The following is a 27,206-nucleotide window of genomic DNA, read 5'->3' on the forward strand; positions in this document are numbered from 1 at the left end:
TTCTGGATGCAAATGACTCATTTGATATATACTTAACCAATCTTTCCTCTAAGTCTGTGGCTTTGGTTTCCTTAACAGTATCTTCCCTAGAGTAGAATTTCTTAATTTTCATGAAATACAACTTATCCATTTGTCTTTTATTGGTTGTACTTTTCGTATTGTGCTCTTTTTCTCTTATGGTACTTTATCATTGCCTGTAAAAAAAAAAAAAACCTTACCTGGGTATGCTATTGGAACCCTAAGAGCCCTTTTAAATATCTAAATCTTGTGAAATCTTTGTTAATTTAAACACAGACAAAGAAGTTCAGTGTATGTAGAAATGTTTACGTATGAACATACCCCTATCTATTCAGTGACAGCCTAGAATGCAGACATATTCCAGCAGCTGTGAACATCTTTAATGTCCAGTTATTGGCTTATGAATACAGTATTTCAGTAAAAAGAATCAGAACTCCTTAGATAAGAGGCCACTTCTAGGTTAGAGCTGGAAAAGTTTAACATAAGCCAAGGAAATATCCTTGCCTTAGAAAGTAAAGAAGTACTTGGGACTCCCCTTGTGGTCCAGTGTGTAAGGTATAGTTCGGGCCGAGGCAGAAAAAGGAAAGACGACCTCAACAGCAGTAGGTTACCTTTATTCAGGCAAGGAGGGATAACAATCAGCCTAACGACCAGGATGAACGCTGACAGGGATCAGGGAGGCTCCATATTTACAGGGAGGTTTGTGGAAGCGATAAGGGAAACGTTAATCAGGCGGGATGTTTTGGGTATGCTTTAGTTGAGATGGCATTTGTAGTTGGGCAGGGGGTGATAAGTTCTGGGCAGGTGTAGCGGGTGGAAGGTTTCTGGACAGGGGGTGATAAGTCCCAGAAGTCCCAGATAGATGCAACCGGCCTGGAGCATCAGGGCGGGACCTAAAGTTCAGTTTTGTTTTCTCCAAAGTCAGATGATTCAGTAAGGGCCTTTGAGACTGTTGTCTTCTTTTCTAGGCCCAAAAGACTCCTTCACAGTGGCGAAGATTCTGCACTCCAATGCATGGGACAGGGTTTGATCCTTGCTTGGGGAACTAGGACTCCTACATGGGCAGTACAGCCAAAAAAAAAAAAAAACAAAACAAAAACTAAAGAAATAGTCAAAGAATAATGATGCAGTAGCTCTCTATTGCTGTACTGACAGATAACCACAAACCAATGGCTTAAACAACACCAATTCATTATATTATGGTTCTGTAGATCGTATATCCAGTAAGACACGGATGGGTCCGACTGGGCTAAACTCAAGTTGTTACCAAGGTTGTGTTTTGTTTTGTTTTGTTTTGTTTCCTGGAGTGTTTAAAGGAAATTCTGTTTCCTGCTCATTTGAGTTGTTAGACAATTTCAGTTATTTGTGGTTCAGTTAAGTTCAATTCAGTCACTCAGTCGTGTTCGACTCTTTGTGACCCCATGGACTGCAGCATGCCAGGCCTCCCTGTCCATCACCAGCTCCTGGAGTTTACTCAACCTCATGTCCATCGAGTCGGTGATGCCATCCGGCCATCTCATCCTCTGTCGTCCCCTTCTCCTCCTGCCCTCAATCTTTCCCAGCATCAGGGTCTTTTCCAATGAGTCAATTCTTCACATCAGGTGGCCAAAGTATTGGAGTTTCAGCTTCAGCATTAGTGCTTCCAGTGAATATTCAGGACTGATCTCCTATAGGATGGACTGGTTGGATCTCCTTGCAGTCCAAGGGACTCTCAAAAGTCTTCTCCAACACCACAGTTCAAAAGCATCAATTCTTCAGTGCTCAGCTTTCTTTATAGTCCAACTCTCACATCCATTCATAACTACTGGAAAAACCATAGCTTTAACTAGGCGGACCTTTGTTGGCAGAGTAATGTCTCTGCTCTTTAATATGCTGTCTGAAAGTGAAAGTGAAGTTGCTCAGTCCTGTCCGACTCTTTGCAACCCCGTGGACTGTAGCCCACCAGGCTCCTCCATCCATAGGATTCTCCAGGCAAGAATACTGGAGTGGGTTACCATTTCCTTCTCCAGGGGAATCTTCCCGACCCAGGGATCGAACCCAGGTCTCCCGCATTGCAGGCAGACGCTTTAACATCTGAGCTACCAGGTTGGTCATAACTTTCCTTCTGAGAGGGTAACAGGCAGGAAGGCCAGGTGTCTCCAAATGGAGGAAATAGGCTGCAAGTGTCAGACATTTTTATCTCTCTCTTAAGCGGCAGGAGGAAACAAAGCGGCAGGAGGAAACAAACTAGCGATATTTTTTTCCTTCTCTATACAAATTTAAAAGGAGGTTTCTCTTAAAATACTGTGTTGCCATAATGACACCTGGTTTCACCTGAAGTTAACTATTCTCAAACCTCAAGTTAACCAATGCATTTTTCTTATGGAAATGTTTGTCTTAAGCTATGTTAATGTACTGTGCATTTACCCCAGACTCTGTCTTCAGATGGTTGCGCCTGATGGCTCAGAACCTACTTGACAAACCAGTATGTTATACTCAGATATTGTTCCCCTAATCTATGTAACAGAGAAGGCAATGGCAACCCACCCCAGTACTTTTGCCTAGAAAATCCCATGGACGGAGGAGCCTGGTAGGCTGCAGTCCATGGGGTCGCTAGAGTCGGAAACGACTGAGCGACTTCACTTTCACTTTTCACTTTCATGCATTGGAGAAGGAAATGGCAACCCACTCCAGTGTTCTTGCCTGGAGAATCCCAGGGACGGGGAAGCCTGGTGGGCTGCCGTCCATTGGGTCGCAGAGTCGGACACGACTGAAGCGACTTAGCAGCAGTAGCAGCAGCAATCTATGTAAACAAAACTATTTGTATGGTATTCTGCCCTTCTACAAGATTCAAGTCAATCATTTTATGGCCTGGGATGAATCATCTGGTGCCAAGATTATCCCAAAATGCATCTTATGGGTGAGGGGCCTGGTGCCATTCTGAGTTTTAAGATATTCCTTTCTTTCATTAACAGACTGCTAGTGACTATATAACATCCAGCTGAAGACTAGAGGGGGGCACTTTTTCTGCCCCCTTCTGATGCCTATGTCAGAAGCTTTCTCTGTCTCCTTTATACTTTAATAAAACTTTATTACACAAAAGCTCTGAGTGATCAAGCCTCGTCTCTAGCCCCGGACTGAATTCTTCTCCCACAGAGGCCAAGAATCCCGGTGTCTTTTCGTTCAGCAACAACCTTTCACTTCAAAGACCAAGCGTCTTTTAATTTCATGCCTGCAATCACCATCTGCAGTGATTTTGGAGCCCCCCAAAATAAAGTTTGTTTCCACTGTTTCCCCATCTATTTGCCATGAAGTGCTGGGACCAGACGCCATGATCTTAGTTTTCTGAATGTTGAGTTTTAAGCCAGCTTTTTCACTCTCCTCTTTCATCAAGAGGCTCTTTAGTTCTTCTTCGCTTTCTGCCATAAGGGTGGTGTCATCTGCATACCTGAGGTTATTGATATTTCTCCCAGCAATCTTGATTCTAGCTTGTGCTTCATCCAGCCCAGTGTTTCTCATGATGTACTCTGCATATAAGTTAAATAAGCAGGGTGACAATATACAGCCTTGACATAGTCCTTTTCCTGTTTGGAACCAGTCTGTTGTTCCATGTCCAGTTCTAACTGTTGCTTCCTGACCACATACAGATTTCTCAAGAAGCAGGTCAGGTGGTCTGGTAATCCCATCTCTTTAAGAATTTCCCAGAGTTTATTGTGGTTCACACAGTTAAAGGCTTTGGCATAATCAATAAAGAATTCTGGAACTCTCTTGCTTTTTCTATGATCCAACAGATGTTGGTGATTTGATCTCTAGTTCCTCTGCTTTTTCTAAATCCAGCTTGAACATCTGGAAGTTCACAGTTCACATACTGTTGAAGCCTGGCTTGGAGAATTTTGAGCATTACTTTACTAGCGTGTGAGATGAGTGCAATTGTGCAGTAGTTTGAGCATTCTTTGGCATTGCCTTTCTTTGGGACTGGAATGAAAACTGACTTTTTCCAGTCCTGTGGCCACTGCTGAGTTTTCCAAATTTGCTGGCATATTGAGTGCAGCACTTTCACAGCATCATCTTTTAGGATTTGAAATAGCTCAACTGGAATTCCATCACCTCCACTAGCTTTGTTCGTAGTGATGCTTCCTAAGGCCCAGTTGACTTCACATTCCAGGATATCTGGCTCTAGGTGAGTGATCACACCATTTTGATTATCTGGGTCATGAAGATCTTTTTTGAATAGTTCTTCTATGTATTGTTGCCACCTCTTTCTTAATATCTTCTGCTTCTGTTAATATGTTCTGTCCATACAATTTCTGTCCTTTATTGAGCCCATCTTTGCATGAAATGTTCCCCTGGTATCTCTAATATTCTTGAAGAGATCACTAGTCATTCCCATTCTATTGTTTTCCTCTATTTCTTTACACTCAGCACTGAAGAAGGCTTTATCTCTCCTTGTTATTCTCTGGAACTCTTCATCCAAATGGGTATATCTTTCCTTTTCTCCTTTCCTTTTCACTTCTCTTCTTTTCACAGCTATTTGTAAGGCATACTCAGACAATAATTTTGCTTTTTTGCATTTCTTTTTCTTGGGGATGTTCTTGATTCCTGTCTGTTGTACAATGTCACGAACTTCCGTCCATAGCTCTTCAGGCACTTGTGTATCAGATCTAATCCCTTGAATCTATTTGTCAGTTCCACTGTATAATCCTAAGGGGTTTGATTTAGATCATACCTGAATGGCCTCGTGGTTTTCCCTACTTTCTTCAATTTAAGTCTGAATTTGGCAATAAGGAGTTCCTGATCTGAGCCACAGTCAGCTTCCTGTCTTGTTTTTGCTGATTGTATAGATTTTCTCCATCTTTGGCTGCAAAGAATATAATCAATCTGATTTCGCTATTGACCATCTATACATCTATACATCTATACATGTGATGTCCATGTATAGAATCTTCTCTTGTGTTACTGGAAGAGGGTGTTTGCTATGACCAGTGCATTCTCTTGGCAAAACTCTATTAGCTTTTGCCCTACTTCATTCTGTACTCCAAGGCCAAATATGCCTGTTACTCCCTGCTTTTGCATTCCAGTCCCCTATAATGAAAAGGACATCTTTTGGGGGGTGTTAGTTCTAGAAGCTGTTGTAGGTCTTCATAGAACCGTTCAGCTTCAGCTTCTTCAACATTACTGGTTGGGGCATAGACTTGGATTACTGTGATATTGAATGGTTTGCCTTGGAAACAAAAACAGAGATCATTCTGTCATTTTTTAGATTGCATCCAAATACTGCATTTCAGACTCTTGTTGACTATGATGGCTACTCCATTTCTTCTAAGGGATTCTTGCCCACAGTAGCATATATAATCGTCAGCTGAGTTAAATTCACCCATTCTAGTCCATTTTGGTTTGCTGATTCCTAAAACATTGACGTTCACTCTTGCCATCTCCTGTTTGACCACTTCCAGTTTGCCTTGATTCATGGAACTAACATTCCAGGTTCCTATGCAATATTGCTCTTTACAGCAGCGGACTTTGCTTCTATCACCAGCCACATCCACAACTGGGTGTTGTTTTTGCTTTGACTCCATCTCTTCATTCTTTCTGGAGTTATTTCTCCATTGATCTCCAGTAGCATAATTGGCACCTACCGACCTGGGGAGTTCATCTTTCAGTGTCCTATCTTTTTGCCTTTTCATACTGTTCATGGGGTTCTCAAGGCAAGAATACTGAAGTGGTTTGCCATTCCCTTCTCCAGTGGAACACATTTCTGGTTGTGGGACTGATATTCTTGTTTTCTTAAAGAGGAAACAATAGCAATTGTATAGAAATTCTTCTAAAAGAAGATTCAAACACTTCCCAACTATTAATAGTTAAGTGAATGTTACAACTGTTAATCAGCTAATGTGTGTGCTAAGTGGCTTCAGTCGTGTCCGACTCAGTGCTATCCCATGGACTGTAGCTCTCTAGGCTTCTCTGTCCATGAGATTCTCCAGGCAAAGATACTGGAGTGGGTTGCCATTGCCTCCTTCAGGGGATCCTGTCGACTCAGAGATAGAACCCATGTCTCTTATGTCTCCTGCACTGGCGGGCAGCTTCTTTACCATTGGCACCACCTGGGAAGCCAAACTTCAATAATCAACGAATACTTCAATATAAAATAAAAAGAAAAAAAAGCGACTAGCACCCACATGAGCATAGCAAACTGAATCCAGCCATATACATATGTAAACACATAAATCATAACCTGGTGCTGTTTATCAAGAATGCAAAGATGATTTAACAACTGAACCTGTTATCTATCTTAATTAAACTAAAAAACAATGGTCTCAAACATGTAGTGGAAGCATGTCACAGAATTCAAAACCAGTAAATGATAAAAATTCTCAGCAAATTAGGATTAGATGGGAACTTCCTGATGTAGTCCATCTATGAAAAAAAAAAAAAAACAACACAGCTAACACATTTGATGTTGAAAGCCTAATGCTTTTGGCCTGATATTGGGAGTAATGCAAATGTGTCTATGCTCATCACTTCTACTTAACATTGTATTGGTACTAAAGATCTGTGTTTGTAACATGAAGGGAAAAAAAAAAAAAGGCCTAAAGATTGTAAAGTTAGGGAGTTCCTTTGTGGTCCAGTGGCTAAGACTCTGCTCCCAAAGCAGGGGGCCAGGGTTCAATCCCTGGTCAGAGAACTAGATCCGACATGCCACAACTAATAGCTCACATGCTGCCAACTAAGAACCGGCAGAGTGAAATAAAAAATACTAAAAAAAAAAAAAAGATTGTAAAGGTAGAACCAAAACTTCTATTCAAGTAAGACATGATTATGTTGAAAATTACAACTCATTCACTAAAAAGCTACTAGATCAAATGATTGAGAATGATTGAGTTCAGCGAGGTCACAGGATCAAAGGCCAATATACAAAAATGACTTGTTTCTGATACTAGTAATGACTGTTTGGAAATTGAAAAAAAAAGATATCTTTTATAATAGCATCAAACTATGTATTTAGAAGTAAACTGAATAAAAATATGTTCAAAAACTATTAAAAAAATCATCATACACCACTGAGAAATATTAAGGACCTAAATAGTTTCACTGGCAAATTCTACAAAACATTTAAAGAGTAAATAATACCACAATAACATGTCTTTTCAGAAAATACGAGGAACGAATGCTTCTCAACTCATTTTAAGAGATGAGCCTAACTGATACAAAAATGTAACAAGCACACAAAATAATTACAGAACTATTTCCTGGTGGCTCAGTCAGTAAAGAGACTGCCTGCAATGAAGGAGACCTGGGTTCGGTTTCTGGTTCGGAAAGATCCCCTGGAGAAGGGTATGGCAACCCACTCCAGTATTCTTGCCTGGGAAATCCCATGGACAGACGAGCCTAGTGGGCTACAGTCCATGGGGTCACAAAGAGTCGGACACGACTTAGCGATTAAACCACCACCACAACCACAGTCCTAATGAATAAAGGTGAAAAAATATACAGCAAATTAAATCCACAAGAAAGTAAAAATAATAAAATGTGCATCACTGGATTTGACCAGAGGAAAATACGCCTGACTGAACACTAGGGAAACAATCGGCCCTCACCCCCAGGCTGCTCAGTGACCAGAGAAGCCTGTTGATAAAAGCAGGGCCCTGTGGGGCTCCTGGGCGCAGAGCCTTTCGGTGTCCCTCATTTCTTTGGTTACAGGAAATAGCCTTCATTCAGCCTCTGTGACCTTACCTGAGCTCCAAGGGGCAGGTAACAATTCCAAGCAGTGGTTAATTAGGGAAGGGAGGGGATGTGAGACCAGGGAGAAACAGTCAAGAGCAGCCTTGGGGGAAGGTCCAGTTTCCCCACCATGGGATACATATAACAATATCTTTGAGGTATTTTGTAGATACTGAAACCCCCTCCAGGTGGGAGAAATTAATGATTAAGAAGGTATGCTGCCCACAAGCATGTAGACCCCAGACCAGCTGGACCTGAAGGTTGATGATGCAAACTCCTACTTACCTCACCACCAATCATTCAGAAGAATGTTTGATGCTGATCACGCCCTCTTTGAACAATTACTACAAAACTTTCAACTATCTTCTTCAAGTAGGGACACACTGTTTAGAGGGAACATGCTGTGTCCTCCTTCTACTTCATCCAAAACTCTTTCTCTGCGATTCAATTCACACAGGTGAACAGAAAAGCTGAGCTTTAGGCATCACTATTAAGAGCTGAGTTAGGGCACCTCTCTCAGCTCTAACTTTCTCTGGCTCCCACAGCCCTCACAAGGCCCAGCTCCTCATTTGCCATTCCGTGGCTGATTTCTGCCTACCTGGTCTCAGGTCCCCCAAAACATAAAGTACACTTAGGGTTTCAAGAACATCCCCAGTCCAGTGCCACATCGAAGCATACGCACATGCTAGTTCTTGAAACCCTTACCTCATCCTACTGGGTTCCCAAAATGGACGTGTTTCACACAATCCCCTACTCAATTAAGAGCCATGGGCCAAGAATGACTCATCTCTGGGTACCCCAAATTCCAGGGCAGAGAGCGTGGAAGGGGGAAAGTCCTAGGACAACAGCATCCTCTATGTCATATCCCGAGGCTAATAGGACCACGGTTCCAGGAGCTGGCGGCCTAAAGGCCACCCACTCACCTGTGTCCGGCCCAGCTGACCGTCGCCAGCGGACCCCGTGAACGGAGCAGGGAGCCCGGCGGGTCCTTCAAGCTTAGTGGATTCCCTAGTCATCCGGCCCTGGTCAGGCGTGAGCTTGGCTGACCCGCACTAGGAGCCTCGGCTCCCCACGTGTAAAAGGCACAGAAGGACAAGTGCGCCAGAAGGAAGGAGGGCTGGAGCAGAGCCCGAAGAACGCACAGCCAGGCGGGGGGCTTGCACAAAGGCGCAGAGTAGGGTCCAATTCTCGTTCCCTTCCTTCCTTATTTGATCCCTAATAGCTACCCGGGAAACAGCCCCCGGTCTGGACTCGGGTCTCCACCAAGGAGAGGCACTGACCCCCATCAGCCTCCGTCACGTCATCGGAAGTCCGGCCTCCACCTCCGCGGGAGGGTCCAGCTCTGTCCTGGGTCGTCATTGGACGAGTGTCCCGCCGCCCACGCACAAGCACAGCCCGTTGGGTAATGTAGTTTCTGTCTTGCATCCCACCCTTCCCATTCTCCACAGCGAAGGCCAAACAACCCTGCGAGACCCTGGAAAACAATGCTGTGTGATTCCAAAGATGACCACTCTAGATTTCTGTGGCCATGTTGGGCAAAGCCATCCACAAGAGATATTGAATCGGAGACCCCTGTTTGTGAAGCCCTTGGCAAGCTTCTTAAGTCTGTCACACCCTCAGGAAAAATATGCTACTAAAAATCATGGGGAAGGGTACTCCTCGGTGGTCTTGTGTTTAAGACTTGGTGCTTTCACTGCTTAGGACCCGGGTTCCATTCCCAGTTGGGGATTTAAATGTAGGTACTAGACTATGGCACAGCAGTGAAGAATCCACTTGCAGTGCAGGAGATACAGGTTTGATCCTTGGGTTGGCAGGATCCCCTGGAGGAGGAAATGGCAACCCACTCCATTCTCATTTGGAAAATCCCATAATCAGAGGAGCTTGGTAGGTTACAGTCCACGGAGTTGCAAAAAGTTGGACATGACTGAGCAGGCACACACAATGCCTAGTGTATGAGGTAGGGGAGCAGCTGATAATTTGATATTCTGTCAATGTCTGTTTCTGAGAGTGAACGGTTGGTTCATGGCTGACGAGTATCCAACAGAGCAAAAAACTAAAAACAAACAAACCAACCCAAAAATGGTACTAGAAAGATAAGTTGCTTACACTGTCTTTGTGAACTAACATTAAATGATGATTTTACTCAGTGGTTCCCACGCTGGTAACATCAGCATCACCAAGGAATTTGCTAAAACTGCCTGTACATGGTCAGTCCATGGATAGCCTGAACCTGCAGCTCCCAAGACAGCACTAAATCCTGGGGTGTGTCAGAACAGCAATCACACACCCACAAGGACATCCCAGCAGAGAAGCAAACATGAGATGATGCCGTGAAGAGACAATTTCACAATCGCTTCTGCCCGTATGCCATTGTCCGAAACTCATTGACATGGTCCATGGAAGATAAGCTGTGTGTTGATAAAGAAACAGTTGGATAGGAGACCATCTACCCAGTTTCTAGTATAATTCATCAGTTCAGTCACTGGGATAATGGATTTCATTATCCCCCCTACATATTCAGCACTATTTATTACTTTCGGGTTGAAAACCTCAAACCCCATTCCTCTGTTCTTAACCTAAACTAAGACAACAAGGCAATAAACAAAGTAGGTTGGCACGCATTCCCAGTATTATTATAGTTCTGGAGTCGGTGGCAGGGCCCACTGAAGGACCTGCTGAAGAACGAGGCTGCCAGTGTAGATTTCTATATACACAGCAAAGTTGCCTTTTAAGAGAAAGTATGAGTAGGCGCTTCCCTGGTGCTCCAGTGCTTGAGTCCTCGCTCCCAATGCAGGGAGCACGGGTTTGAATGCTGGTCAGGGAACTAAGACCCCACGCGCCACAGGACATAGCCAAAAAAAGAAGAGTATGACTGTTTTGAACTCCATATGGGAAATTGAATAGAAAATTAATACACAAAAATGAAATCCTAAAGTTTATATTTAAGGATTTGGAAACTGATCTCAGATGGAAGACCTGCAATGATAGAAACAATGAAGATCCAAGAGGGTAAATGCCTGCGTAGATGGATGCAACTGCTCATAATTTGTGTTAAACATGAATGATGTTTCCTTGTGGAGTTAGAATGATGAAATTAACATACAAGGTCTCAACACATAGACTAAGATACAGATAAACTGTTAAGTGTCTTAGTAGCGAAGAAGAAAAAGTACTTATAATTCTGTGCTCTACTGTTTTTAATAAGTGCTTATAAATCTTAAACAATAACAAACACAATTAGAGAATATGCTTTCCAACTAGAATAAAGAAAACCTATAAGTAATTAATAGAAAATTTAAAGGGGAGAAAAAGAACAAGTGATGCAAAAAAATCCAAAAAATAAGAGTGCATATTTAAACTCAAATTATGCATATCAACTATAACATTAAATAAATATGGGGTAAATTAAATTAGCAGTCAGCACTTTTGGGCAGCTCAAAATTCCCTTCACAAGAGATTTTTAAAGGCAGGTTTTGAATTTCTATTCAGAGAAATAGAAATTTGGCTGATGGAGAACCAAGACCTTATGCTGAATGTCACTAGAGCCCATGATCAAGCTTCTTAAGAACTAAAACCTGCTGAAAAGCCATCAGGAAATTACCAGCAGCACATCTCCTGGTGAGGAAGGAAGAGAATGGCGTGGAGAGGGAACTTGTGAGTAACAGCAGCCAACTTTGAAGCGCATCCACATACCCAGCCGAATGGCAGTCTCTTTACAACACTATCCTTCAACCTCACAACCTGGGGAGGCATGTTGGCCAACACACTTGTTTCATAAATAATGAAGGTTCCAACGGCTAATTCAACTCCAAGTTTACAAGGGAGGAGACCAAGAACCCAAAGTTCCCTGAGCTGGTCTGAGTCACGGGCACCACTAAGTAGCACAGCTGAGAACGGTGGCCCAGGTGACGGAAATCTCATCACTGCTCGACGCACCCTCCCGCCCAAAGTCATGTAATCTGAGCAGGGCCAGGACCCTTCCTGGGTCATGGAAAACTCAACTGCCCAAACTACCAGGATGAACTACAACAAGTCTTTCTGACTTTTGTGTATCCCAGAAAAGGACCTTCAGCCTCACTCACACTTGTGAAACTGCGAACTGTGAAACTTGTGACTAAGAAACTGGAACACACTGTCAAGCCATGGGTCACATTTCCTATGGATGCAGAGGGCTCTGTCAGGACTGAAGGGGTAAAGTCATTCCCGGAGACTCACCCCAACATCCAAACTATGCACATGTCCCATCAACTCTGCCTCCTCACGTGTCCCAGGTCATCTCCAAAGCCACCACCCTGGGCCAGTCCACTGTCAACGTCCTCCTGGACTGTAGTGGCCTCCTCCCTCTCTCCAACATCAGTTCTTTTCCTCAGTCCATGCTCCACACAGCAGCCAAAGGGAGGCTTAGAGACAAATGACACCATCCCACTGTGCTGTGAGTCCCTTCCTCAGCTCCCAGAGCAGCTGCAATACAATCCACATTTCTCATGATGTCCTGCCCCTCCATCTCACTGCCCACCACCTGTTTCCTCTGACAGTCCCGGCTCTGGCCCACCTCAGGATCTTGGCGCATGCTGTTCCCTTTGCAAGTGCTCTTCTCCATCTTCAAACATGGCTGAGGCTCTTCCATACCTCACAGTCTGCATATCATCCCTGTATACTTTCTGTTCCTCTTCCCACGCATTACAGTTTAACAGACATCTTTCTACTTTCACAGACATGCAGACAGACTTGTGCGGAAGTGACATGACTAAGGTCATCCAGATGGTGATAGGCACAGCTCAGGAACGTTGGCATCCCAACTGTCCAGAGTCCAAGCTCGCAGCCACTGGATGATGACTCCTGATCACATCTGGCCTCCATGCCAGTTTTGACCTTGTTCTTCATTATGCTGGATGGGGATTGCAGGCATGTTACTATCACAGCAACAACACTGGCATACCTCACCTGTGTGTTATCATGTCTGTTTCCCATTCTAGACACGAGTCACAAGACTCATGTCCCAGTCACCCATCTCCATAACCCAGGACACTGTGTGCAGCAACAGGGATGAAAGATGAGGTTAGCTACAGCTACAGCTACAGCTACAGGCAACACACAATCACAGCAAAACTGAGCACATGAGGGGACATAGGGGGTTACTTGGGTACATAGTCTCAGATGCCAAAGAACACTTTTCTTCTGGCCAAACTATTCACCACAATAGTTACTTTAAAGAACTCTTCCCGATATGAGTTCTCTGATGCTGACTGAGCCCAGTCTTCTTGTAAAAGGCTTTGCCACATCTCATACATGTGTAGGATTTCACTCCACTATGAATCTTTTGATGGGTGGTGAGGGTTGAGCTGTAGCTGTAGGTTTTTCCACACTCACTGCACTCATAGGGCTTCTCCCTAGAGTGACACCTCATGTGGCGAGTTACAGAAGAGCTTTCACTAAAGGCTTTCCCACACTCTTTGCACTCAAAGGGTTTCTCCCCAGTGTGGGTTCTATTATGCCGAATGAAGTCAGAGTGGTGGGCGAAGGCCTTTCCACACTCACTGCACACATATGGCTTCTCTCCAGTGTGACTCCGCTGGTGCTCTGTGAGGTGTGACCTGCGGCTAAAGGCTTTGCCACACTCAGCGCACATGAAAGGCTTTTCTCCAGTGTGAATCCGCTGGTGCTCCGTGAGGTGAGACTTGCGGCTGAAGGCTCTCCCACACTCACCGCACTCATAGAGTTTCTCCCTAGTGTGAAAGCTGTAGTGTAGAGTGAGGTCTGCTTTCTTGAGAAACGTCTTCCTACATTTTCTGCATTTATAGAGTTTTACTCTAGTGTGAATCCGCTGATGTCGAAGAAGGAAGCGATTCTTGACAAACCCTTTCCCACATTCCTTGCATTCGTAGGAATTCTTCCCTCCATGAAACAGTGGGTCTGCCCTTGAAACACACGACTCACACGCATGAGAAGCATCTCCTGAGGAGACTTGATCTTGTAAATCTTTTGAGCCCAAACTATCGCCTCTCCCCAGATCACCACATTCAGGGATCCTGTTTCCAGGGAGGGTTTCCTTGCGAAGGACTGTTCCTGTCTTCAAATGCCCTCCCTGCTTTTCTGACACTCCTTCCAGTTCCCGAGCTTGCCCCAACGGAGAAGCACAGCAGACTTCCTGAGTCAGTGACCTCTGAAGTAAGTGTCCCTTGAACAAGGCTTGCTGAGAAGCAGCAGTCTCTGTGGTCTTGGTTTTCGCTTTGTCATCTGAAGGGAATCCAATATACAAATGAGGCCTATTAGTAATGCCAACACAGAAGAAACAAAATCGCCAAGCAAGCAGGAAGAGGAAGATGGAAATGTTAACCCCTGATACCCTCCTGTGGTTTGGCTGGAGGTATATGGTCCTGAGAACCTCCTCTAAAGTGCCACAGAGCGTAATGACAGAACACCAAGCACTGACAGAGTGGGGAGCAGTGGGAACTCACATGTGGCTGGTGGAGTGCCAGAAGGCCAACCACACTGGAAACTGTTGGGTGCTTTTTCTTCAAGTTAAAGATACACCTATCCCATGTCTGAGTCAACCCAATTCTGGGTATACACCCAACATAACTGCTCATAGTGGTTATGTTTATAATGTTAAAAAAAAAATGCTTTGGTCACCTGATGCGAAGAGCCAACTCATTGAAAAAGACCCTACTATTGGGAAAGATTGAAGGCAATGGGAGAATGGGGTGGCAGAGGATGAGATGGTTAGATAGCACCACCGATTCAACAGACATGAATCTGAACAAACTCCGGGAGACATTGAAGGACAGAGGAGCCTGGTGTGCTGCAGTCCATGGGGTTGCAAAGGGTCAGACACGACTGAGCGACTGAATGACAACTACTGATGTTCATCAACAGGAGAAGAAATAACATAAACTTTAACATATTACTACAATGAGATATTATACAGTATGAAAGCATCACACTCCAAGCAACTGCAACCACATGAATTTGACTTAACCTAAATCAAATCCCTTACGATTATACAGTGGAAGTGACAAATAGATTCAAGAGATTAGATCTGAGAGATAGAGTGCCTGATGAACTACGGACGGAGGTTTGTGACATTGTACAGGAGACAGGGATCAAGATCATCCCCAAGAAAAAGAAATGCAAAAAAGCAAAATGGCTGTCTGAGGAGGGCTTACAAATAGCTGTGAAAAGAAGAGAAGCTAAAGGCAAAGGAGAAAAGGAAAAATATACCCATTTGAATGCAGAGTTCCAAAGAACAGCAAGGAGAGATAAGAAAGCCTTCCTCAGTGATCAGTGCAAAGAAACAGATGAAAATAATAGAAAGGGAAAGACTAGAGATCTCTTCAAGAAAATTTAGAGATACTGAGGGAACATTTCATGCAAAGAAAGAAAAAGTGAAGTCGCTCAGTCGTGTCCGACTCTGCGACCCCATGGGCTGTAACCCATCAGGCTCTTCCATCCATGGGATTCTCCAGGCAAGAATACTGGAGTGGGTTGCCATTTCCTTCTCCAGGGGATTTTCCCAACCCAGGGATTGAACCCAGGTCTCCCACATTGCAGGCAGACGCTTTTACCGTCTGAGCCACCAGGGAAGATGGGCACAATAAAGGACAGAAATGGTATGGACCTAACAGAAACAGAAGATGTTAAGAAGAGGTGGCAAGAATACACAGAAGAACTATACAAAAAAGATCTTCATGACCCAGATAATCACGATGGTATGATCACTCACCTAGAGCCAGACATCTTGAAACTTGAAGTCAAGTGGGCTTTAGGAAGCATCACTTTGAACAAAGCTAGTGGAGGTGATGAAATTCCAGTTGAGCTATTTCAAAACCTGAACGATGATGCTGTGAAAGTGCTGCATTCAATATGCAAGCAAACTTTGGAAAACTCAGCAGCGGCCACAGGACTGGAAAAGGTCAGTTTTCATTCCAGTCCCAAAGAAAGGCAATGCCAAAGAATGCTCAAACTACTGCACAATTGCACTCATCTCACGTTAGTAAAGTAATGCTCAAAATTCTCCAAGCCAGGCTTCAACAGTACGTGAACTGTGAACTTCCAGATGTTCAAGCTGGATTTAGAAAAGGCAGAGGAACCAGAGATCAAATTGCCAACATCTACTGGATCATCAAAAAAGCAAGAGAGTTCCAGAAAAAAACATCTATTTCTGCTTTGTTGACTATGCCAAAGCCTTTGACTGTGTGGATTACAACAAACTCTGGAAAATTCTTAAAGGGATGGGAATACCAGGCCATCTGACTGGCCTCTTGAGAAATCTGTATGCAGGTCAGGAAGCAACAGTTAGAACTGGACATGGAACAACAGACTGGTTCCAAGTTGGGAAAGGAGTAGGTAGAGGCTGTATATTGTCACCCTGCTTATTTAACTTATGTGCAGAGTACATCATGAGAAACGCTGGGCTGGAAGAAGCACAAGATGGAATAAAGGTTGCTAGGAGAAATATCAATAATCTCAGATATGCAGATGACACCACCCTTATGGCAGAAAGTGAAAAAGAATGAAAGAGCCTCTTGATAAAAGTGAAAGAGGAGAGTGAAAAAGTTGGCTTAAAGCTCAACATTCAGAAAACGAAGATCATGGCATCTGATCCCATCACTTCATGGCAGATAGATGGGGAAACAGTGGAAACAGTGTCAGACTTTATTTTTTGGGCTCCAAAACCACTGCAGACAGTGACTGCAGCCATGAAATTAAAAGATGCTTGCTCCTTGGAAGAAAAGTTATGACCAACCTAGATAGCATATTAAAAAGCAGAGATGTTACTTTGCCAACAAAGGTCCGTCTAGTCAAGGCTATGGTTTTTCCTGTGGTCATGTATGCATGTGAGAGTTGGACTATAAAGAAAGCTTAGCACCGAAGAATTTATGCCTTTGAATTGTGGTGTTGGAGAAAACTCTTGAGAGTCCCTTGGACTGCAAGGAGATCCAACCAGTTCATCCTAAAGGAAATCAGTCCTGAATATTCATTGGAAGGACTGATGCTGAAGCTGAAACTCTAATACTTTGGCCATCTGATGTGAAGAATTGACTCATCTGAAAAGACCCTGATGCTGGGAAAGATTGAAGGTGGGAGGAGAAGGGGATGACAGACGATGAGATGCTTGGATGACATCATCGACTCGATGGACATGAGTTTGAGTAAACTCTGGGCATTGGTGATGGACAGGGAGGCCTGGCGTGCTGCAGTCCATGGGGTCCCAAAGAGACTAAGCAACTGAACTGAACTGAATGAATCTCACAGACATCCCGATGATCAATAAGGAGATAAGAGGAAAACACACTATGAAGTTCTGTTTCACCTACTCATAAATAGTAAAAATTCCTTGTTGTACTGGTGGTTATGTTTGTAAGAGGTCGTATGGACTAAGAAGGCCTGCAGGAGCCTCCTAAGGTCAGGATCTTGACCTGATGGTAGTTATTTGGATTTATTCATGTGTCAAAATTCATCAAGCTAAGGCCTTAAGAGTCATGAACACTGATATGTGTAAATTAAACTTCAGTTTAAAAAAACAAAAAGAATAAGGGGGGTGAATGGAAGTGTAATGTAGGCCTTTCTTCTACAAACAGCCTCTGAGAAGCTGGTTGTACAGATAGTCACACTGATCAGAGGCCATTCTAGAGCTCAGGGAGTGGGGGCAGGGGGCGGAGGATAAGAGATGATAAGAATGCCCAAGAAGGTGGGAGATGTTTCTAATTCAGGAATTTGTCATGGGAAGGACAGAGGGAAATGAGAAGAAAGGCTTCAAGTGGCAATCAGATGCAGATGAGTCTGAAAGGATTGAGTGAAGGGAAAGAGAAGCAAGCAGTCTTTATTTCCAACATGAATTTTCTCATAGGCTGAGGTCAGCAGGTGGAGAGTGGTGAGGGTTTGAGGTGAGGTGAGTGGCTGGGAGAGTTGGTGTAGGAGACAGAGCAGAAGTGCAGCGATCATGGGGTGTGCAGTATCATGCAGACAAGAGATGATGAGAGAGGTGGACCGGGGTGTCATTCAGGAAGGGGATGGAGTCAGGAATGATGTGGGGTATATAAGGGATAAGAACTAGATTGTTTGCATATAATGAACAAGACCTGGGCAGGGCTGCACAAGGGATCTAATGATTGTTCAAAGCTGGTTCTGGCCTTTTCAACTTCTGGGTGTAACTTGCATCCCCAGAGAGGTCTCAATAAGAAGCTTCCCCAGAATTTCAGAGGCAACAGTCCCTCCCAGTCTGCAGTGAGCACCGCTGCCTGGATCTTGGCAATCCACCTGGGGAAGTGCTTGGGGAAAGTGCTCTCTTCACCATCCGTAGCTCTCGTCCAGGATGCAAGAGGCAGGTTAGCTCTGTTTTGGAAACGGGATACCCTGTTTGTGGAGATACAGAACAAAGGTGTTTTGTAAAGACTATGAAGACTCTCTCTCGAGTGTGGTTTTTAGGGTGGAAGGTCTCAGAATAACGGCACTCCCACGCATGACAAAAAGTGCTGCCCCGGGTCCTGAAACCAAGGCACAAACACCAGCCTCGGGCAACGTCTACACAACAGCCTCCATCCTGTAGAATCCAAAACCTGCGCACGTGCAGCCACGGGACCCCTGGAAAAGACACCCACTCTTCCCATAGACGTTCTCTGATTAATCTAAGTCCATGTGTCTCACCAGGTGATGCCGGATTCTCACCACAGGCCAGTTCAAATCAGGTCTCAGATCCCTATCATGGGAATCTTTTACAGGGGCCTCAGGCGGAGCCCCTGCTGAGTGCTGGGGCAAGAGGTCACTTTCTGTCATAAAAACACCTTCACAGAAAGGGCATGACATAGACACGCTGAAAAGAGTAGAGATAAGAAATCTGAGGGTCTCAGAGAGAAGCACTGAGGTGCCCACTCCTACCCAATGCTGTTGTGAAAAGACAGTGACCCGAGCAGACTCACAGAGAGAAGTCAGGGTGAGACCCAGAGCCAGGGTGCGAATCTGCCTGTGGATTCTCCCAGGTCCTGGGGACAGGTCCTCAGGACACCCTGCTCCCAGGAGCCCCACTTCCTCCCGCCAGGAGGACCAGGCTTCTTGCTCAACCATCCATGTTGGAGACAAAGGGAGAGCAAGTGGGAGGAAGCAAGCCCAGAACATGGCGAGGAAGATTGGTTGGGGGTGGGGGGGGGGGGGTGGCTCCACCATCCAGGCCTCGAGAGGATGGAACCCAGAAGGAGGCTGCAGAACTCCCACCCCTGCCACCACGGAGGTGAAGAGCAACTTACCCAGTGAGACCAGGAGCCTGGAGGTCTCCAGCACCACCTCCTGGTACAGGGTCCTCTGAGTCAGGTCCAGTAATTTCCACTCCTGCCGGGTGAAGGTCACAACCACATCCTTGAGGATCACTGGTGCCTGGCAAGTCAAACAGAGTAGCATCATGCGCTTTGGGGTGTTGGGTGGGATCAGAGCCTGCTTACTTCAGGTGTTCACCTCAGGCCTTTCCAGCCTGCTGTACTTGGGAGCACAGCTTCTGGTGGCGGACGGACAAGGTGTGAGTTTCAACTAACTTGAGAGCTGCGTAACCTGGTGCAGGTAACACTTCTGAGCCTCAAGTTTCTCGTCTATAAAGCATTCTGGAAAATAACAGAACCTAACTTTGAAGAGGTGGGGATCGAAGGAGATGAAAGGTAACAAAAGTCCCTCAGAGCAAACCAAGGGCCCCGTGAAAGCCCGCTATGACCATTGTTTTTAATGATAATTTCTCCTCTTTGCCCCTCTAAGGCCCTGGAAAATCTCAACCAGCACCCAGCTCTGCACAAAAAAGCTAGATCCCAAGCAAATGGGTGCAGGTAGTACTTTAGCTGGAACTAGAAAGATCAGGACTGCTTCAAAGAAGAGGTGGTATTTGAGCAAAGATCTGAGCAATGCACAGGGATGAACTGGAGGCCATCCTGAGCGGGGAGGACTGCGAGGGCAAAGGCTGGGAAGTCGGTAAGAGTCTGGCGAGTGGAGGACGGTGCAGCTGGAGGGCAGTGAGCTGGGGAAGGATGGAGGGGAAGGGGACACACACTCCACACGGAGGGTGTCGGAGGGACAACTGCAGGGGGCCATGCTGGGGTCTGAACTGATTCCAAGGGTCATGAGTGCCCACCAGCTCACAAGCAGCTAGTGAGCTCATTACATATAGGGCCGGCCCTGTTCCAGGCCCAGGGATAAAGCAGCAAACAGGGATTCACAGATTCTCAATAAGCAACTGAATAACTGAGCAAGACAACATCAGCTGGCTCTAAGGATTCTGATGATGAGAAAACGGAGTGGGGGGCAGAGGGGCGGCTTCCCTCATGGTTCAGTGGTAAAAAAATCCACCTACCAATGCGGGAAACACCCGTTTGATCCCTGGTCCAAGAGGATCCCACATGCCTCAGAACAACTAGGCCCAGGCATCACACTCAGTCTGTGCTCTAGAGCCCAGGAGCTGCAACTACTGAGCTCATGTGCTTAAACTACAGAGGTCCCAGCGCCTGGAGTCTGGGCTCTGCAACAACAGAAGCCTTTGCAATAAGAAGCCTGCACACCACAAAAAAGAGTAGCTCCGGCTCACCGCAAGCAGAAAAAGCCTGTGCAGCAACAAAGACCCAGAACAGCCAAAAATAAATAAAACTATTAAAAAAAAAAAAAAAGAAAACAGAGTGGGAAGATTAGAGAAAGTGAAAGTGAAAGTCGCTCAGTCATGTCCGACTCTTTGCAACCCCTTGGACTACACAGTCCATGGAATTCTCCAGGCCAGAATACTGGAGTGGGTAGCCTTTCCCTTCTCCAGGGGATATTCCCAACCCAGAGATCGAACCCAGGTCTCCCGCATTGTGGGCAGATTCTCTACCAGCTGAGTCACAATGGAAGCCCAAGAATACTGGAGTGGGTAGCCTGTCCCTTCTCTAGGGGATCTTCCTAACCCAGGAATCGAGCCGGGGTCTCCTGCATCGCAGGCAGATTCTTTACCAACTGAGCTATCAGGGATCAGGGAAGCGCATAGTTTGGGAGCAAATGTGAGAAGCCCTCTCTGAGGAAGGGCCACACAAACAAACAGCAAATACACAAGACAATTACTGGCGGTGACTGGGGCTGTGACAAGAGCAAACAGTGTCACACGCTGGAGAGAATCCTGGGACCTGCTGCGTGTTGACATTCAAAGGCTCCCACAAGGCCCCACCACCCTATCTTTAATCACCTCACTTTTCACATGAAAGGAAATGTCTTTAACAGAAGGATGAATTTGCTGCTGAAAATGGCAAGCTAGTTTTGCATAAGCAGATGGCAATTGCCAAGATGAATCCAGTGACCTTCCTGGCTCCCAGCCCACCCCAGGATCCCCCTAGCAGAGGAGCAGTGAGGTGGCGCTAGTGGTAAAGAACCTGCCTGCCAACTCAGGAGACGCAAGACGCGAGCTCAAACCCTGGGTCGAGAAGATCCCCTGGGGTGGGAAATGGCACCCCATCCCAGGATTTTTGCCTGGAGAATGCCATGGACAGAGGTGCCTGGCGGCCGGCAGTCCATGGGGACACAGGAGCGAACGAGGTCTGCCACGACTGACTATCCTGACTCTAAAAATGCTGCACACACTGTGCATCTGTCCCCAGGCTCTCCTTCTTCCTGCAGGCCTCACCTGGACACAGCCTGAGACCAGGGGAACCCCAAGACCTGATTCCCCGGCGGGGGTGGGGTGTCCCTAAGATCATTCTAGGACAAGGGGCTCTGCTCCTGAATTGTCTGGAGCGGTGCTACCTGGCTGGATCCTGGGCAACACTCTCTTTGATCACCATAAGCCAGGAGAAGGAAATGTTAATATCCTCATTAACCCCAAGGGATGGGAGACAAGGGCAGGGATGGGAGACAAGGGCAGCGATGAGACCTGCTCAAGGTCACAGCCCTGGGAGGGACACAGACACAACACACACTGAAGTCTCCATCCTGTTGCTTGAGTGCTTTCCTCAAAGCGCTCCATTCAGGTGGTCCAGAGACAGAGACGGTCTGAGACAGCCCATTTCTCTAGCACTGCCGTTAGGACAAGCCTAGGGAAAAAGACCTCCTTCGACCCTAGAAATCAGAGTAACGGAAGAGCCATAACTAGCATTTCCTGAGCGTCTCTGGGTGCACTGTGCTGCATTCAGTGGTTTTCACACCCTGCCCTACTCATCTCTCACCAGAACGCAGAAAGAATATGCTGGGATTAACCCCATTTCACAGCACAGGAAACTGTGGAGTCAGGACCTAGCAACCTTCCCCATTAGTGGGCAGGGACAGACCCTGGCGCTGAACCCAGGATGCGGGCTCTAAAGTTCGTTCTGCACACCTGCAACACACATGGAGGATGGCACAGAGGGTTCCACGTACGTGTGGGGGTTACAGGGAGCCCTGTCCTTCGCTGGCGACTCCACTCGACTCGCAGAGGAAACTTATTAAAATCTGGATCAGCTTCCTTCCCTCCTTGCCTCCAAATCCTCCATGGTGCCCGCCAACCTAAGAAGTGGACCCTTCCTTCAGTCCGCCATTCCAGATCTTTCTCCACGGTTTCCAACAGGCTATGCGAGTCACAACTTAACGCCGCTGAGCCTCACCTCCAGCATTTTCATCTAGTGGTTCATGGGCTTGGGACACCGCTGCACAGATCAACTGCACTGGGAACCCATCCATATCAACCCCGGCCTGGATTTAGGACACTCGGCTGGGACTGACTGACCAGCCTCCACAAGCCCCAGAGTTAGGGGAAGCGAAGAGACCCTGGACAACAGCTTCCTCTCTATGGAGGCGCTGGGACGACGTGGCGGGGCGTTCAAAGGGCCGAAGGGGCCATCCACTCACCGGTGCCAGGTAGGTCTCTGCCGCCAGGGCCGCCATGGTGCCCTGCGCAGGGTCCCCCGGCCACGCAAGGTGGGGAATCACGGAGGGCTCCGAGGGCTTAACTGTGCTCCGCCGCAACTCCCCACCGCGCCCACCCTCGACTCCACTGGGCAGCGCGGGGAGGAAGGCTCTTCCCCGCTCGCTCTGCTCCAGCCTCGCGAACGCGGACAGGCTCCGACGCGCCTGCGAAGCCAAGCACAACTCCGGCGGAGGCGACGAGGCCCCGCCGCGGGCGCCGCCGGAAGTCTCGTGCAGCGCGGGGTCCCGGTCGTGCGCAATCATTGGTCCAGAGCAACCGCCTCTTGCCGCAGAGCCGCCTGGGTAATACGGCCACGCAACGCAGCCTGGTACCGCGAAGGGCGCGACTCTGGGAATTTCTGTCGAGGATTCTAAGTACCCGCGGAAAGGGCTCTGGAAGAGGACATCCTCGGGCTCCGGGCGGCGGCGGGCGGGGAGGAGAGGGGTGGCGGGGGAGGAAGCGGCTCTTGGCGTCTTAAACGGCCACCACCCCGTTTCCGTGTAGTATCTTCCGCAGCTAAGGAATATTCTTAAACGTGTTATTTCATGTGCCAGGAGGCTAAAATCTCAGAGGGATACGCTGGACCATGATAAGCAGAGTGAAAGCAAATTCAGGGATTTCCCTGGTGGTGCAAAATCCTGAGCCACCGTGCTCCCAGTGCAGAGGGCTCGGCTGTGTCCCTGATCAAGGAACTAAGATCCCACGTGTGGTGCAGCAGGGGGAAAAAAAGGTGCATCCACTCAAAGATTGGACCTGATAAACGTTATCTTGCTGCTCTTCAGTCACAGGGAGACAGAAGCCTGAGGGTCATTCTGTGAACTTCAACACCTGTGATGGAACACAGTGAAAAGACTTCAAAGACAGGAAGACGGAGATATTAGGCAGCCTTGAATCATGTGGCCAAGATGCTGTCTCTCTCTCCCTCAGAAAACACGTTTTCCCTGCCTCTATACTCACTGATTGTATTCCTATCCAGCCCACCTTGTTATATCAATATAGTATTTCTCACTGCACATTACAAGGCATGTTTATTTCTTTTAGTGGTGTGACACCTGAGATCTATTTGAAAAGGAGATTTACCAAATTTCATTTTCTGCAAGACATTTCCTGCAGTGGTAGAAATGTGTACAGAGTGGCCTCCTGAACTCAGATAAACATAATGTTTTTTGTTTTGTTTTGTTTTGAATTTCAGTCTAGTGTAATGGCAATACTATTTGCCAAATGATTTGAAATTATCTCTGAGATTGTGAAAGGTGATTCCCCACCAGTTTCAGTCTGGTAGCAAGATTATGCACAATCACTTCATTCTGTACATTCGTCTTTATTCAATGAAAATTCACTCTAAGATGCCACGTTTTCATTATATAGTGTCTTTATTACTGAAGATTTGCACGTGGTTGTGCTTACACAGCTTCATGTCATCAGATCAAAACATGGCTTCTCCATCTCCTAGTCAGCCTCACACTACAATAAAAAAAGATGACTCAAGGTTTCTATCTAAGCTGGAAGGATAGATTTATCAGTCATTGAGATGGGAAGGGTGGTGTGGTGTAGATGGAGGAGGTTAGAAGGAAATATTTAAAAGAGGAGGTTAGAAGGAAATATTTAAAATTCGCTTTTGAACATATTTTATCTTAGAATCTATCAAACACCCAAGTGAGGCAAACTGTAGGCATTTGAATATAGGACTCTGATATTCTGCTTTTTTAAAATGACTTTATTTATTTACTTATTTTTGGCTATGCTGGGTCTTCACTGCTGTGTGGGCTTTCCTCCAGTTTTGGTGAGTAGGGCTGCTCTCTAGCTGAGGTGTGCAGGCTTCTCACTGCAGTGGCTTCTCTTGTTGGGGAGCATAGGCCCAGCAGTTGTGGTGTACGGGCTTAGTTGCTCCATGGCTTGTGGAGTATTCCCAGGTTAGGGGTCAAACCCATGTCTCCTTCACTGGCAGGCAGATTCTTTTTTTTTGGCAGGTGGATTTTTACCACTCCAGAGCCTCCAGGGAAGCCCTGACTCTTTTTTGGCAAAACAAGTGAGATGTTTTACTCTTTGATGGGCTGATTTTTAAAGAATAACCAGAGCTATGCAATCCAGACTCCCCAAGAGAAGAAATTAATGTACAGAAATAATACCAAGTAAAATGTCACATACCTGGATTCGTGCAGCTACAGGTAAGTTTAATGTTTTAGAAAAAATAAACAGCGGGATATCTGGGAAATATTAAAGGATTGTCTGGAGCTACAAAAAGATGCTCCTTTTCCTTAAGGTGGAATAAACATGTGGTACCTACCATTCACATTCCTGATCTCCGAAACATAGATTTCAGATAAGAGATTTCATATCAGGCTGCACCCTTGCCAGCTCTTTTCCTTTCCTTGTACTCAGTCATTAAACTTCTCATATTAATTTCCCCTAGATAAATCATATGTCGTTGAACTCTGGTCAGGTTCTGCTTCTGCAAAACCCAACCTTAGGCAGAATATATTTGGTCAAACCTAAGATATCAATCATGTGAATCATGTCAGTGATATTAGGTTTCTCTTCCATAAGAATATAAGCAAAGGCCAGGAAAACTGCCTGCAATGTATAGCTACAGATTCAGACTAAATCTGGTCCTACCCTGTTTCTAACAAAATACTGAGTTGTTTTTCAAAGACAGGACAAAACCACAAGTCATGCAGTCAAACCATGCATTAAGATATCAACCTCAAGCAACACTCAGGATCAAAATTTGTCCCCTGTCCCTACTTTTAATTTTCTTTTTCTTTTTTATAGTGTCTTTGGTTTTGGTATCAGGGCAATAGTGAATGACATTGTAGAATAAATTTAAGTGTGTTTCATCCTCTTTAGTTTTTTGGAACAGTTTGAGAAGTCATATTAGCTCTTCTTTATATGTTTAGTAAAACTCCTCTGTGAAGCAGTCCAATCCTGGACTTTCTTTTCCTGGGTTTTTTTTTTTTGTTTTTTTTTTTAAAGAACCAGAATATATATTCTTTTCAAGTGTGCATGGAACATTCTCTAGTATAGACTACACACAATCTCACAAAACAAGCCTCGATAAATTTGAGAGGACAGAAATTTAAAGCATCTTTTCTGAGCATGATAGTATAAACTCAGAAAATCAATCACAGAAATAAAAATGAGGAAAAAAAAAAAACAATTACATGGAGACTAAGCAAAATGCTACTAAAAAACCTATGGGTCAATGATGAAATCAGGCAGGGAATCAGAAAATACCTCAAGAAATATGAAAATGAAAACACAGCCTTATAAAAATCTACTGGATGCAGCAAAAGCAGTTCTAAGAGGGAAGTTCATAGTGATATAGGCCTTCCTCCAGAAACAAACAAAATCTCAAAAGATCAACCGAACCAACCACCTAAAATTAGGGGGGAGGGGAGCAAAACCCAAAGTCAGCAGAAGGAAGAAAATTATAAATGTGAAAGAAATAAATAAAACAGGTGTTTTTTTTTTTTTCAAAGACAAGGTTCATAAGACCAGGAGATAATTTTTTGAAAGGATAAACAAAATCAAAAACCTCTAGTCAGGCTCACCAAAAAGAAGAGAGACAACCCAGATAAACAAAATAAGAAATCAAAGAGAAGTAACAACTGATACTATAGAAAAACAAACAAAAAATCCTAAGAAAATACTATGAACAGTCATAAGCCAATAAATTCAACAACCTAGAAGAAATGGACAAGTTTCTAGAAACATAGAGGAAAAAGCGGGGTAAGAGTTAGAGGAAAAAGCGGGGTAAGAGTTAGCAAGTATATCCACAGTTGTGCAAATGAACATGAACTGTGTGTTTTCATCTTATCTATTTCAAGACATTGATATGTGTTGGTGTTTCAGACATGCACCTAGGAATATGGATGTAAACACATATTTTCCTACTGGAACTTACTCTGTATTTGTTAGAAAATATAATAAGCAGCTCATCTACGACATTAAGTTGCATAGTATAATGGATGGTGATGGGTCCTAAGGAAGTTAAGAAGGGCAAAAAATGGATGATGAAAAAATTAGGAGTTTATGATGGGTTGAGGCACTAAACTGAGTGTCCATATTTGGACTTCTAGTGAAGATGGAAACTGAGGGCGTATTTTAGGTGATTTATTTCATCCTTTCCAATTGCTGCAGTCATTTTGCCTTACTGAATGAAACTGGAACTCCAGGATGACACTAGAACCCACTGTCCTCCTTTTATTCTAATGGGGATATTCTAACAATGGTTCAAAGGTAGTCTTTCTAATAGCTTTATGTAGATATTATTTATTTGTAAGATTAAGAAAGATCACTACCTAGGGAGGTCCCTGGTTGCCTAGTGATTAGCACTTTCACTGCTGTGGCCTGGGTTCAATCCCTGGTTGGGAACTGAGATTTCACAAGCTGTCCAAAAAAAAAAAGAGAAAAACCAAGGGGGGAAAACACACACACACACACACACACACACAAACAAGAAGGATCACTTCTATCCTTACTTTGATATCTAAGTGTAATAGATATGAACAATCCACAAATTGAAGATTTTTCCATTCAATATCATCACATGTAGAAAATACCTGGAAACATTTAAGATCTACAAAGGGAAAACTAAAAAACACAGCTAACAAAA

At 45.2% G+C, this 27,206-nt stretch overlaps 1 protein-coding gene across 1 annotated transcript; it reads right to left on the minus strand.

The window, feature by feature from the left end:
* Positions 1–10,080: 10,080 nt before the first annotated feature.
* LOC133229762 (zinc finger protein 550-like) lies at positions 10,081–23,352 on the minus strand. The gene is made up of 4 exons (XM_061386490.1): positions 22,534–23,352; positions 18,960–19,086; positions 17,977–18,072; positions 10,081–13,953 (listed from the first exon to the last, which is right to left on the minus strand). Exons 1-4 carry the CDS (start codon positions 22,852–22,854, stop codon positions 12,920–12,922), a joined length of 1,578 nt encoding a protein of 525 aa, XP_061242474.1. The 5' UTR covers positions 22,855–23,352; the 3' UTR covers positions 10,081–12,919.
* Between the last annotated feature and the right edge of the window lie 3,854 nt (positions 23,353–27,206).

This window comes from Bos javanicus, chromosome 18 (assembly GCF_032452875.1).
Source record: "Bos javanicus breed banteng chromosome 18, ARS-OSU_banteng_1.0, whole genome shotgun sequence".
In the NCBI taxonomy this organism is placed as follows: Eukaryota; Metazoa; Chordata; class Mammalia; order Artiodactyla; family Bovidae; genus Bos; species Bos javanicus.